General features: G+C 49.5%; 1 protein-coding gene across 1 annotated transcript; it reads left to right on the top strand.

Moving 5' to 3' along the window:
• The first annotated feature begins 1,186 nt into the window (after positions 1-1,186).
• On the top strand, positions 1,187-5,779 carry RTP2 (receptor transporter protein 2). Its single transcript, XM_074963210.1, has 2 exons — positions 1,187-1,347; positions 5,236-5,779. Exons 1-2 carry the CDS (start codon positions 1,187-1,189, stop codon positions 5,777-5,779), a joined length of 705 nt encoding a protein of 234 aa, XP_074819311.1.
• The last annotated feature ends 9,229 nt before the right edge of the window (positions 5,780-15,008 follow it).

Below are 15,008 nucleotides of genomic sequence, written 5' to 3'. Positions count from 1 at the left end.
CGCTTAACAGCACGCTAAGGTCTATTAACCTCTCAGCTACTGGAGAACAAGTGAAGGCTCCCCACTGTCTGCCCCATCACGCTCCACCAACACAGGGAACCGTCATTCCCAGTATCTGCCCATAGGGCTGTATTCTCAATGCGTTAACCGCCTGATTACATTTGACCAGGCGTAAGTTCTTGACAGAGCGACCACGATGGCTGTTGGTGGGATCATGATGCCTTCCAAGGTTAGCTAGGAGTGTCTTGGTTTGATGGAGTCAGAGATATCAGCCCAGATAGTGCTCTGGGCTCGATACAACACGTGGGCGTTCAGATGCAGAGCTGATGTAAGTGGAGGCAACTTACTGAGTTGAGGGAGGAGGAACCGCCAGAGGAGATGCTGAGGAAAACCACAGAACAAAGTTAGTAGCAGCAGCTCAGAACCGGAGGACTAAGTGACAGAATGGCCCAGTCCTGCAGGGCTGAGTGCTGGAGAAAGACTTCCTGGGAGGAGTTCTTGACCAGGGACTGGCTGACTGGTCCTGCTTCCATGGGTCTGTCCCTCGTCACGCTAGTATAGCAGCCATGGGCAGTGAAGGAGCCCACCTTTTCTCCAGATGTCATGACATTTGCATGCTGACACAATGACATGGGAAAAACCTAGGCCCTGGGTTGACGTTTGTGTCCCGTTTTCATCTCTGTCTGTCTCAGTATTCACATGGCCGCAGCTCCGCTGAATCTGAATGCCAATGTGGAAAACAAAGCCAGTCCAGCTTTTTATTTGACAGGTTTCAGAGTAGCAGCCGTGTTCGTCTGTATTCGCAAAAAGAACAGGAGGACTTGTGGCACCTTAGAGACTAACCAATTTATTTGAGCATAAGCTTTCGTGAGCTAGAGCTCACTTCATCGGATGCATTGTTGAGTGACTATTCACACACATCATTTGGAGGCATTCACCCATCTCGGAAATACAGTCCTTATCATATACCCCAGGCGGAAACTGGAGAACCAGATTGGCTTTGGAAACAAAACTCCTTTCAGTTTCATTTCTCACACATACAGAAGCTATCTGGTATCTCTAGCAGGGAAGGAACTCATATCCCCACCCTGCCGCTCAGCAGGTGATGAGATAGAAGTGGGAAGTAAACAATTGCAACTCCATTTGTAACACACGTTAGAGTGTCCCCACACGAACATCAGGAGAGATGAAGAAGCTGAACATGGATTCCTGGAGAGAAATGTTTTATGAGAAGATAGAGGAGGTGAAGCCACAAGACAACTGGGACCTAAAGATGCAACAGAACCTGGATTACAATGACTTGGGACCTGGCTGGAAACAATCACTGCAACAGCATGCATTTGCCAGGTGAGGAGCAGCAGCTGATAGGGGCCGATACAGCAGCTGATACAACCGCCTCCTTAGTCCTTGACAAATGATGTATTTTTTGTGAGGGATGCAGTGTGTGTGTGGGGGCGTAGTAGCATTCGTGCAATGGCTTTAATTATGCCTTGGAATGAACTATGCCTTTAAATGCATCCCCCGCTTTCAAAAATGTTTCCCTTTTTTAGAGGCGTTTGCCGTTTCAGCCACCACACGCCCCTGCCTCCCCCCGCCCCCGGTTTCTGCAAAAGCTGCTACTCCTCTTGTTTTAGAAGTGTAGTTTTTCGTTTGGGTTTTACAGTCTCTCTCTCTTACGCTATTTGAAAGTTGCTGGACACAGAGAGAGCACCAGGACAGCAACCCACAGCAGGGCTTAATTTGCAATGAAAGAGGCGCTGGGGCCCCGCCTCGGCAAGCCCCAGCGCAAGTTAAGCACTGGCTGGGCGGTTGGAGGGCGGTGGCTGCCGGCCAGGCCCCCAGCTCTGAAGGCAGCGCAGAACAAGGATGGCCTGGCACGGTGTGTTGCCACCCAGACGTCTGGGCTGCTGCGGGCGACGGGGCTGCCTTCGGAGCTGGGTGGCTGGAGCGTGTGGCCGGGAGCCCAGCGGCGCAGTGGCTACGAATTGCCGAGCCTAGAAGCGCTGGGGCTCAACCGCAGCAAGGCCCGGCACAAATTAAGGACTATCCCCAGGGCCTAGTGATGAGGCGCTCCTTCTAATGCTCCAGTAGTTATGGCACTATCAAAAGGTTTGGGGGACCCGGGTTCAAGCCCCTGCCTGGCTAAATAGGTCTGAGGATCTGGGCCTTAGTCACTCTGTGCCTCAGTTTCCCATCTGTAAAATGGGGGTGAGAGCATTGCCCTGCCTCACAGGGGTCTTGTGAGTGTAAATGCTTTAAAGCTTGTGAGGTGCCCAGTTACTATGGTGACGAGAGCCAGATAAGTACCTTAGGCCAGTGGTTTTCAAACTTTTTTTCTGGCGACCCAGTTGAAGAAAATTGCTGATGCCTGTGACCCAGCGGAGATGGGGATGAGGGGTTTGGGGTGTGGAAGGGCTCAGGGCTGGGGCAAAGGGTTGGAATGCAGCGGTGAGGGCTGCGGGATGGGGCTGGGGATGAGGGGTTTGGGGTGCAGGAGGGGGCTCTGGGTTTGGGGAGGGCTCAGGGCTGGGGCAGGGCAGCGGGAGGGGGTCAGGGCTCTGGGCTGGGGGTGCAGGCTTCAGGCTGGGGCCGGGGATGAGGGGTTTGGGGTGCAGGAGGGGGCTCTGGGTTTGGGGGGGGGCTCAGGGCTGGGGCAGAGGGTTAGGGTGTGGGAGGGGGTCAGGGCTCTGGGCTGGGGGTGCAGGCTTCAGGCTGGGGCCGGGGATGAGGGGTTTGGGGTGCAGGAGGGGGCTCTGGGTTTGGGGGGGGCTCAGGGCTGGGGCAGAGGGTTGGGGTGTGGGAGGGGGTCAGGGCTCTGGGCTGGGGGTGCAGGCTTCAGGCTGGGGCCGGGGATGAGGGGTTTGGAGTGCAGGAAGGGGCTCCAGGTTCGGGGTTGGGGGGGGGCTCAGGGCCAGGGCAGGGGATTGGGGCACAGGTTGGGGCACGGACTTACCTCGGGCGGCTCCTGGTCAGCAGCGCAGTGGCCTGGCACCGCGGTTTGAAAACCACTGCCTTAGACAGAAATCAATAATTGCAAACGCAGTCAGGTCTGATTCCTGTCTATGCAGCATTTAGCGCTGCTAGGCACCATGTGCAGCACTGACTGACTGTCAAACCCTTGGTGCAATGTTGACGTTATGGCTTAAACGCCTCCAAGACAAATACGTTTCATAGAACCCGGGGGCAATTCTCTCGTCGTATATAGCGAAACAAAGACCACCAGATCCTCGGCTGTTGTAAATCAGAGTAGTTCCCTTGGGTGTCCTGGAGCTATGTCAACTTACACCAGCTGAGGATTCGCTCATCAAGTAGATATGGTATGAATATGGATAGCTATATATCCAGTTGGCTGGCAGTCAGGCCAGTACCGCCCCAAGGGTATGTGTTGTTGTGAAAGCCTCTGGTACGTTTAGTGCTGGTGGAAGGTGCTGGACTGACATCGATGGTGCCTGATACAAGGCGCTTCTTCGGTTTTACCTCATTGTAAAAAGATTTGGGAGCAATGCGGTCTTGGGATGCATCAGGAGAGGTATTTCCAGTAGGGATAAGGAGGTTTTAGTACCGTTACACAAGGCACTGGTGAGACCTCACCTGGAATACTGTGCGCAGTTCTGGTCTCCCATGTTTAAGAAGGATGAATTCAAACTGGAACAGGTACAGAGAAGGGCTACTAGGATGAGCCGAGGAATGGAAAACCGGTCTTATGAAAGGAGACTCAAGGAGCTTGGCTTGTTTAGCCTAACTAAAAGAAGGTTGAGGGGAGATATGATTGCTCTCTATAAATATATCAGAGGGATAAATACCAGAGAGGGAGAGGAATTATTTAAGCTCAGTACCAATGTGGACACAAGAACAAATGGATATAAACTGGCCACCAGGAAGTTTAGACTTGAAATTAGACGAAGGTTTCTAACCATCAGAGGAGTGAAGTTTTGGAATAGCCTTCCAAGGGAAGCAGTGGGGGCAAAAGATCTATCTGGCTTTAAGATTAAACTCGATAAGTTTATGGAGGAGATGGTATGATGGGATAACATGGTTTTGGTAATTAAATATTCATGGAAAATAGGCCTAATGGCCTGGGATGTGATGTTAGATGGGGTGGGATCTGAGTTACCCAGGAAAGAATTTTCTGTAGTATCTGGCTAGTGAATCTTGCCCATATGCTCAGGGTTTAGCTGATCGCCATATTTGGGGTCGGGAAGGAATTTTCCTCCAGGGCAGATTGGAAGAGGCCCTGGAGGTTTTTCGCCTTCCTTTGTAGCATGGGGCACGGGTCACTTGCTGGAGGATTCTCTGCTCATTGAAGTCTTTAAACCATGATTTGAGGACTTCAATAGCTCAGACATAGGTGAGAGGTTTTTCGCAAGAGTGGGTGGGTGAAATTCTGTGGCCTGCGTTGTGCAGGAGGTCAGACTAGATGATCATAATGGTCCCTTCTGACCTTAGTATCTATGAATCTATTTAGCTTAACAGAGAGAAGGCTAAGAGGTGACTTGATTACAGTCTATAACTATCTACATGGGGAACAAATATTTAATAATGGGCTTTCAATCTAGAAGAGAAAGGGCTAAGAGGACTCAATGGCTAGAAGTTGAAGCTAGAGAAATTCAGACTAGAAATAAGACGTAAAATTTTAACACTGGGAGTAATTAACCATTGGAACAATTTACCAAGGGTCGTGGTGGATTCTTCCTCGGCGGCCATTTTAAAATCAAGACAGGATGTTTTTCTAAAAGCTCTAGGAATTATTTTAGGGCAGTTCTCTGGCCTGAGTTACCCAGGAGGCCAGACGAGATGATCACAATGGTCCCTTTTGGCCTGAGAATCTATGAATCTGTAATTACACTGAAATGCGTTAAAAATAAGGCAAAGCAGTGGCGAACACAGCCCGGTGAGCATTACACCTGCTTACACCAGATCCGAGGTTGGCCCCCATGGCTTTGATTAGCCTTGAGTTTGGCAGCAGGCGCTGCTGGTTGGTTGCTGTAATGGGATCTACAAACCCCATACTGAGCTTTGGCAGGGTGGGGAGTGGACCCTCTCCTGTCTGCAGGCAAGCAGCTCGACCACACCTATAGGCAGCTGCTGGAGCTGCCAATCATGGAGACACTTTTTTGGGGGGTGGGGGAGGTAATAGTTGCCTATATAAGACAAAGCCTCTAATATCAGGATGGTCCCGATAATAGTGGGACATCTGGTCACACTATGCATGCTATATCTCTTTCCTCTTTTTAGCTTCCAGTGCTCACGGTGCCAGCATTTCTGGTCATCAGTTCAAGTGGTTCTTCTGTTCCACATGTACCTGGACCTGCACAGGAGAAAAGGTTGTGTGAAGATGAGAGTCTTTAGACAAGAATGTTATGAGTGCTCCAAGGGTAAGTTAGAAGAGCCAGATTTCAAGGAGGAAAGCGTCCAGAGGGTCTTGGAGAACTTGGTCATCAGCATTAGGGAGAAATGCTATGGAGAGTACGTGGACCACACCCAGTTATCTGAGGTTACAGGGATAGGACAGCACTATGGACCACATCAGAGTGACCATTGTGAGGCTTGTCAGCTGGGAATACATCAGAGGCCCAAATGCTCAATGTATTATGGAAGACCCAAAGACACAGTGTACCATGGGACATCCAAAGACACAATGCCACCAGTTCAGCTACCATCACACAATTTACCCCAAGACACGATTTGCTGTGGTTTCAAATTTTGCTGCGTTTTCTGTACTATTTGCATTTTGATTTTTATTTATATGAGCAGTTGGATACCAAAGCTAGTCAAATAGTGGGGGTAACCCCCCCCCCGATTCATGAATAATTGCAGATATAGTCAGCTAGTTTGGTTTGCTCTGATTGGTGCATTTGTATTACTTATTTTACCTGAGTGTGTAGATAATTGCTGGGTATTCAAGAACATTTTTGAAAGTCCCCAAAAACTTCATGAATTCTGGTGGGAGTGATTCTGCGTCTGAAAATTCCAACCAGAACTACATCATTCATCCCTCTCTTTTCTCTCGTTATTGTTCTCCGGTTTGAAAACTTCCAGTTGGCTAATCAAGGAGCAGAAACACTACCACGTGACTTAGGTGACCAACCACACACCAGGAGTAACAAATGGCTAAAATGAAGTTTGTGAACAGCCCCAGAGACTGAAATTATTTGTCTGGACTCTTTGGTAAATCCAAATAACCAACACGTTGGATCCATGAACCCAGAAAGGAGCAACGTTAATAATGAACATGATTTTTGACGACTGGTTCAGCTGGCTCTATCTGTTACCTTCCCGCTTTTTAAGGCATTTGACATTGAAAACTGAACAACAGGAGAGAGACTGGATTTAGCAACTGAACTATTTGAGGAAAGATGGGCCAAAGGAGATGAGATAATTCAAAAGAGAATCATAGCAATGTCATGCTGGAGGGGAAGTCAAGAGGTCATCTAGTCCACCCCCACCCCCTCCATGCTAAGGCAGGATAAAGTAAACCTAGACCATCTCGGTTAGATGTTTGTCTACCCTACTTTTAAAACCCTTCAGTGATGGAGATTCCACAGCCTCACTTGGTAACCTGTTCCAGTGCCTAGCTGTCCCTAAAGTTTTTCCTGATATCCAACCTAAATCGCCATTGCTGCCAACAAAACCCATTACTTGTTGTCCTACCCTCAGTGAACATGGAGAACAACTGATCACCGTCCTCTTGCCTTTGACATAGTTAAAGAGAGTTATCACATCCGCCCTCAGCCTCCTCTTCTCTAGACTAAACATGCCCAAAATTGTGGATGCAACTTTTACAAAGATGATACGGACCCCCAGTGCAACTCATAACACCGACGGCTTCGCTGCGATGCAGTCAATTACCTTCTGTGTTGCTCACCCTTCTTTCCTCTTGTGCAGGAAATGAATTGTTCCGTCAATAATTTTGTGTCTCTTTCAAAAAAAGTGAGTAACTGAAAAAGCCAAGGTGATGGGAAGCTCCGTTGCTGTCTCTTTAAACGCCATAATGCAGGTTGGGTAGTCACAAAGCCACATGTGTAATGTTGTGGTTAACAGTGAAGCAACTCTTCGGTTTGCCCTTGAGACAGGTTGTTCCTGTTGACTAATATACGCTGACTAGCATACTTACATTAGATGCTGGTAATACCACCCGCAATACATGTTCCAAGCCTCTAAGCTTATATATATTATTAAGCATTAATACAGCAGTTATATAGCCCAGATTGGCCTGTAACTTTATTATGATTCTGTTCACTTATGCTAAGTGGCCCATAACACCTCTCATTAGCTGAAATTAACCCTGGCTTAAGTAGATGCGCAAACTATCGGGATCAGGACATGTGAGCATTGCCTCATAGCTAACGAGAGGGAGTTACCCTGACAAGCCTGTTTATCCTGGTACAGGCCTAAAGGGTGTCCTCATGCCCCTTAATACCTGGAATGCATGTGGTCAGAAGAACAAAAGATACACTATGGTACCAGGAACAAACAAGGTGAAAAGCTGATTAATGATATCCAGTTTCTGGTGATGTACATACTAGCTTTCACTGGTAAATAAGTAGGGTATAAAACGATGGCTTTAGGGATGTCACTTTGGGGCGCACACATGGCACGGGGCTGCTCTGCGGAGACTGGTATCATATAGAACCTTTCTCTAGACCATCTTAATAAACCTGAGTGACATTGATGGTTTAGTCTCTTGAGTAGATTTCATAATGAAACAAAGGGTGGTGAAGCGACTGACTAGACAATTTACCCACAGTTCTAAGGCTTCTTTTGTGGCCTGGGTTCAGTGGTTCCTCTCCCTGGGCTGAGGGGGCGGGCATCGGCGTACCCATCACCAACTTCTTTACCAAATGAGGCAGGGGCTATCTAGCCTCATTCGCTTCTCAGGTCTACTTCGTTCTCCGAGAACCACCTGTCTTGTGCACTGAAAGAAGCAGAGGTCCTGGGGAAAATATAGTGCCCAATCATGTGAATTACATTATCATAATTCATAGGCACAAAGGAGCTGAATTAAAGCTGCATGGGCGACCTTAGCGCTGGCATTTCCGGAGTTCAGGATGTTGCAATCAATGTTTCGAAGCTCCCGCTCTGGCCACCTCTCTTGTATCCCAAGTGCAGTGCTGACTCGGCTCAAGGAGGTGGGCATAGATAATCCTCCCCTGCGACAGGCAATCAGAGATGCTGCTGCATGGCCTTGCTTAGTGCAACTGTGCGGCGCTCCCACAACGTGCTCTTCTGGTGAGTTTCCTGCCCTCCCCCTGGCAGGCCCCCATTCCCACCCTCCCACCCCCCTGCTAGCCTGGGTCTGAAAGGTAATCTCTGTCCTGAACCCAGAGGAGAGGGGCATCAAGCAAAGTAAAAAAAACGAGGAGTCCTTGTGGCACCTTAGAGACGAACACATTTATTTGGGCATAAGCTTTCGTGGGCTAAAACTTAAAACTAAAGCTTGTGCCTTAGTCTCTAAGGTGCCACAAGGACTCCTTGGTTTTTTTTGCTTATACAGACTAACACGGCTGTCACTCTGAAACCTATCAACCAAAGTGTTGCCCTGAGCCTGTGCCTGCAGATGGCGCCCAGCACCCTTAGCCTGAGATTTTATTCCTCCCAGACAACACTTTAAACCACCCATTGCCTTTGGGTTACGATTGACTCAGGGACAGACTTAACCTAAAAACAGGAGGACTTGTGGCACCTTAGAGACTAACAAATGGATTTGAGCATAAGCTTTTGTGCGCTACAGCTCACTTCATCGGATGCATTCACTTATGCTCAAATAAATGGGTTAGTCTCTAAGGTGCCACAAGCCCTCCTTTTCTTTTTGCGGATACAGACTAACATGGCTGCTACTCTGAGACTTAACCTAGAGAAGCCTGGTTCAGTTAAATCTCCATCCAGGGTCTGTGCTGTTGAAGTGCAAGGCAATGAATGTTCCTTGTCTCATCTCAGTTTTGCCCCTTCTGCCTAACTGACCGCTACCAACCAAAGCCAAAGAGAAATTAGTAAAATCGAAACAAATGTTAACCCTATCCCTGAGTTTTTGCCCTGAAAAGGGAGAAGTGCCATAAAATCCACTTTGGACTTTGCTATTGCTATTGATGGTACTTGGAAAGTGATCGCATGCTGCGATGGTGGGCAGTAGTACAAAACTCTATTAGATAGCTAGATCCTCAGAAATATTCCTCGGGCTTTGCACAGCATCCAGCCTGAAGCAACCTCTGCAGTTAGTCAAACATATGGCTGGCCTAATTTAAAGGCTACTGAAATCTCATCGGGGCAACCAGGGTAGAGTCCCGAGCTCCGTGCTCCTCTGTATTTTACCTACTAGCCAGCCAAGGTATTTGAAAATTTCTGCTGGACTCTTTCAGCTGTGAGAAAGTTACTGTGACTGAGAGTTAATTATCCTGCTAGCTTTATACTAAACCCAGTGCACACCGTTGGGCATTCAAACTAAGCTGAATTCTTCTGTGACTCTGTCTTTCAAGCCAAAGTGGCCTTTTGGCTGCTAAAAAGTGGCCAGGGACTTCCCACGATGCTTGTGTTTGTTGACGCTGTTTCTTAGCTATCGAGCTTCAAAAATACACATCCAGTGAAACATAACGGGCCAAAGTAACCCCTGATGAAAGGCCACTGGCGCCAATGATTTCAGCTATTCCACTGCGACCAAGAGCACAAGCCAGCTCCATGTTGGCCGTGGGGACTTTTCTGAGGTTTTTTGTTGGGGAGGAGCAGCTGTGTTCCTTGTTTCCATGAATAACGTGTTTCCCGTTGCATTTGCGGGTGTGAATTGATGTCTCCTGAGCCCGTCCCGGTACACATGCACACTCACACCGACACTACCCTCTCTCTCGCACATGGGCCGATTGTTCATGTACGTGCAGATGAGACAGAAATGAAATGACACACTAAGAGCTCTGACGTAGGCCCCTGGCACCTGAGGCCCCTCTGGCTTTAGGAGACTCCCCGGGGTTCCTCAGTGGAAGAAGGGGCTTGGAGCGGATGCTGATTTCAGCCACGCTCACCTTCCATCCCCTCCTTTGCTGCACCAGGCACAGAGGGTGACCAAACGCCCCACCACTTGTGCTCCAGTGTTCATTTCCACTGGCGGGGAAAGGCCAGGAAAGCCCCACTCCCCAGTCCAGAGGTTTGGCTGCTGGAACAATGTCTGGGACTAAACGGCTCGGGGGGCTAGGCCCGGCCAGCCCCCTCGCCCAGAACAATACCGGATGCTGTGCCTCAGATTCTCCATTCCAGTCAATAGGAGAGGGACGTCCACAGTCCCCAGGCAAAGCAGACCGCCCAGGGTTTTGCTCCAGCTCCGATGTCGTGGGGTTTGTGCTGCATCCCATCCCCACCTTCCGAGGGGGCGGGCGGGGGGAGTTTGGTAATGACAGCATTGCTCAGCGCTAGTTGTGATGCCCCTTGTCTCCGCTTGGAACGCCCTGTCTGTTCCAAAGAAACACCCCGACTGTGGGCTTCCAGTGTGCACCAGCCCCGAGTCTAATCACACCGTGCCCAGTGGCATTCCTGGGATGGGTGCTATCGAAACGTACCGACCCTCATTTTCTTTGCTAAAAAAATGTTTCTTCAGATAAAAAGGAGATTTTAAAAAACCTCCTGTTGTTGTAGGTTCTCTGCCACAGACTCCTGGTGTGACCTTGGCATGTCACTTACTCTCTCTGGGGAAAGGATGAAGATCATTGCTTTGTCCCACTCTTTGTCTAGACTGCAAGCTCTTCAGCACAGGGCCTGGCTCTTGCTACGTGTTTGGACAGTTCCCAGCACAAACTGGAATACAGATGATTCAATTCTGAACTCAGCGGCAACAGCGGAAACCTGATCAACCCTCGCAGTGGTTTTCTGTCTAATTTAATCGGTCTGTCTGTAGGCATTTTTAGGGCAGTATCTTTGTGCCATTGACTTCATCTGAGTAACTCTGGTTTTACCCTGGTGTCCATGAGATCAGAATCTGGCTCTAAGTCCTTCCAACTCCCCCTTTTAAGATTCAACTCCCTTTGGCAAATGTCCCAGTAAAGGAATTTGGTTTCTTTTGAAGTAAAGCTTTCATCCCCTCCTGCTCAAGAATCTCCCATAGTCATTCCCTTTCTTCCTCCTTTACTGAGTTTACACAATAATAGATTAGTGAAAGGAAAACTGCAGGGATTCATTGCAGTCTCTGTTACTGCCGCTGGATAACGGCTGGCTCCCCGACCACCAGTCAGTACGAGAAATAGATCCGAGTTTAAAAAACAATACTATTGAGCAGTGCTACAGGGCTTGATATTTTTGGAGCACAGGGCAAGCATTCCTGGACCATTGTTACCTCCATTTTGCAGATGGAGAAACTGAGGCCCACGGCGGTGATGTGATGTAGCACAGCCAGGCTGGGATTCAGTCTCAGTTCTTTGCGGAGGTGGAGATCCAGAGCTGAATTTTGCAGCAGAGCCATGCTGTTACCCAGCTCCTCGGCTATGGCCGAGGAACACAGTTACAGCTTGTGTGTGTGTGCGTATGTGTGTGCGCACGCGCGCAAGGGTCAGTTATTGCCCCTGGGGATCAGCTGGCTATTCCCCCTAGGCCAGCAGCATGGCAGGGTGGGATAGCAAGCGCACACTCGGGTTCTCCTCCTGAGGCTAGGTCTGGAGTAGCCCAGCGTAGTGCCCTGTATCTCAGCTTCTCTGGGCCAATATCTCTCTAGCAAGCAGGGGTGCCCCCCGGCAGTTTCTGCGTGGTACGCACAGCTGACCCATTCTCCCTTCCTTGTCCGTGTTGTAGCAGGTCTGGAGGCTGTCACTGAGTGAGTCCAGTGGGCAGAACAGAGGGGCCTGCCCGTGGTTCGCACCGTGCGTAAGGAGCATACAGCTGCGGGTGCCTGACCCTTGTTGGTCACAGGGTCAGCGAGTGGACATGCTCCATCCCAGTGACCTTGTCCTCGTCCCTGGACGGAGCAGCCGGACTCTGCCTGCCTAGTGCTCTCTGCAGAATCAGCTGGCCTCTGGCTGCAGAACAGGGCTTGTGCCGCCGACAGGTCAAGCGGTGCCAGCAAAGGTGGCGTCTGTCACTGCTTTTCCTTTTCTCTTCTGTGCCCTGTTTTCTAGCCCTGCAATGATCAGCTGCTGGGTGAGCACAGAGGGACCAAAGCCCAGGACAGCACCTCCGTGCATTTAATGAACAAAGGGAAGTGGGCCAGATGGGCTCCGTGTCGAGCATCAGTGATTAACTGCAGAGCTATCAAAGGAGGGAGGAAGAAACGTTTCTTGTAGCAGCAATTCATCAGCTCTGGCTGGGTGAGAGCTACCCTGGAGCTGTCGAAGTGCAGATCCTAGAGCCCAGTGGTTGATGCTACAGGAGCCAGACTTTCATTTTGCCCTTTCCTAAGAAAAAAAGTGTTCCATTTCCTGTGGCCTCCAAACCTGGATTTTCAGGCCTGTGAAATACACTCTATGGGGCTATAGGCCACTGGCTCTCCTCTGCCCTGGTGTGAATCTGAAGTGACTCCACTGAAATCAGTGCGTTTATTTCAGATCTGGACCAGTGTGTACCTCTGAGTAAAATCTGGGCTCCTCTTGCTAGAGATGAATCTGGATCAACACCCCAGGTCTGGCCCCCTGGATCCAGGCCTGTGTTTGGATCCCGTTTTTGCAGCTCAAACCTCTCTCAGCAGGCCGAATCCACCCAGCCTGAAATATGGCAAGGTTTGGGTGCAGATCTGGATTTTGAGCACGCCTCAGGGTCCTCAGGAGCCTTTGCTGCAGGGATTTGGGGAGATATGGGGCCTGATTCTGCTCTTGGTCACCCCAGGGGAAAGCCAGTGCCAGTGAGATCAGGGTCAGGGCCGGGACATGTGGTGCCCGACTCAGAGCTCAGACTCAGATGAATCTCTCCCTGCATCACAGACCCGAGTTGACTGTTGAAAAGGGGCGGGTGGGGGGTGAGTCTCACCTGGCTTGGGGTTTTGCCTGGCTGAGCTGGGATCTCTCACCCCACAACAGGTCACCCCATTCTTCCCTTCCACTGTCTTTTCTGGGAAGTGACCCAATGACCTTCTACCTGCAATTCCCCTCCCCCCCCCCCGATATCTCCCCCATCCTGCCTTCTTCAGGGGAGAAAGACAGCCAGTAAGGTTGTATCACCAGGGTCTCCCAGAGGTCAATGTCCAGCCCACTCCCCATTCTATGGCAGAGAGCTGACCCCTCAACTCAAGACTTAGCAGGAAAGTAGAGGGACTGACTGGTTTTCAGCTAGTTTGATGTGAAATGTACTTTTCTGGGATGGTAGCTGCTTGCTACTTGCCCAGCCACATTGTTAATTTCTGTTATTCTCTCTGTTTGCAGCCTACGTGCAGCTACCTCCCGGCTGGCTGCCGAGTGCTTCTTTAAGGCTGTTTCAAGGTTCTAAATAATCGACCTGCAAGGCCTAAGCCAGAGTCATTTTTAACAAACCCTATTCGCGTGCAATTGTAGAGACCTGCTTCCGATCTTCCTTCCTGAGCGAAGCTAGAAGAGCAATAGCTAAACGGCCGCCCTTACGGTAGCTCAAAGGCAAGAGAGAATACGAGCCCAAGTATTACACAGGTTGTGTGGGAGTGCTGCACAAGGCACTGTGTTTCCTATATGTTGCATACATCTTCTGTGTGCATGATGTGTTTTTTGCACGTTCCATGTTGCATCTTGCAAGGAGCACTGTGTGTTTGGGTTGCATGCTGCGGACTGAGTCGACTGGGTCTGGTGGACCTTTCAGACCGCGCAAATGAAGCCAGGAAAAGCAGATGTGGAAGCTGGCAGAGCTGAGAGAGTGGCGAGCTTTATTATGCACATCGTCACCATTGCAGCCTTTTGGTACCTGACTGGTGAGCATCACCCAGCAGGAGCAATGGTGACCTAGGGCCTGTTCAGAGCCCACGGAAATGGGCGTCTGTCTATTGAGTTCAGTGGGCTTTGGATCAGTCCTGTGGGCACCGGTTGTCTCAGCCTCACCTTATTTTAAGAGGCTTTAATTAGAGTATCAGACATGGAACGCCTCAAGTGCAAATGCTAAGTGCCACCAGCAAGCCTATGTGTTCCAGCAGGCCTGGGTCTGACCTGGCTGCTGCTCTGCTCAGGGGGAGTTTTGTTCCTGATTTCGGGGGGGGGCAGAATCAGGGCATAGATTTGGACCAAGTTCCGCTTGCTGGAAAGCCCTCCTCACCTTTCCTTTGGTATGAATACTGGGTGTTGAAAGAATAACATTGTTTAACCTGTGGGTTACTAAGACACAGCTGCCTACTAGAGACAACAGAGGCACTGGGAGAGGGAATGGAGAAGTCACACGGCGATCATTGGTTGTACGCTGAGGGAAGAACTTGAAACATCCAAGGGTCCAGGACCCTTTGGTCTGGCAGATCCTGAATTCGGAGCGGCTGCATGTTTTGAAAGACATTCTTCTGCCTAGGTGAAATTCACCCCTGGGCAGAGCCGGACATGCCACCTAAGTCCCACTTATGACTTAAATGTGACATAGATCTTGTGCTGGCTTTACACAGAGGGGTGAATTTCAACCACTCTATTCCCAGAGGCAGAGAAGGAGTATCTTTCTCAGGCTTGTATCTGTAATTTTCACTCCATGCATCTGAAGAAGTGTTTTTTTTTACCCACGAAAGCTTATGCCCAAATAAATCTGTTAGTCTTTAAGGTGCCACCAGACTCCTCGTTGTTTTTGTGGATACAGACTAACACGGCTGCCCCTCTGATACATCTTTCTCAGAGTTGATCCTGGAAATATTACCGGGCGTCGTACTTTGAATGCTCCCATTAACATCACAGTCGAGAATACTTAAGTATTTGCAGCATTGGGCCCTTTGTTTGCATAGCGTAGGCTACAATTAATTCGAAGCACTTTTACAAACATTCAATGGTCTTAAAATAATGATTTGGTTTAAGGAGCAAACTTTCCTTTGCCGTGTTTCATAACAGACGGTTTGTGAAACCCCATTTTTTTTTTAAAGTCTCATGGGTTTTGTAAAACCCCAAACTCTGGCGGGG

The sequence above is a fragment of the Natator depressus genome, chromosome 9, assembly GCF_965152275.1.
Source record: "Natator depressus isolate rNatDep1 chromosome 9, rNatDep2.hap1, whole genome shotgun sequence".
Classification (NCBI taxonomy): Eukaryota; Metazoa; Chordata; order Testudines; family Cheloniidae; genus Natator; species Natator depressus.
This window is presented reverse-complemented; position numbering and strand designations above follow the sequence as displayed.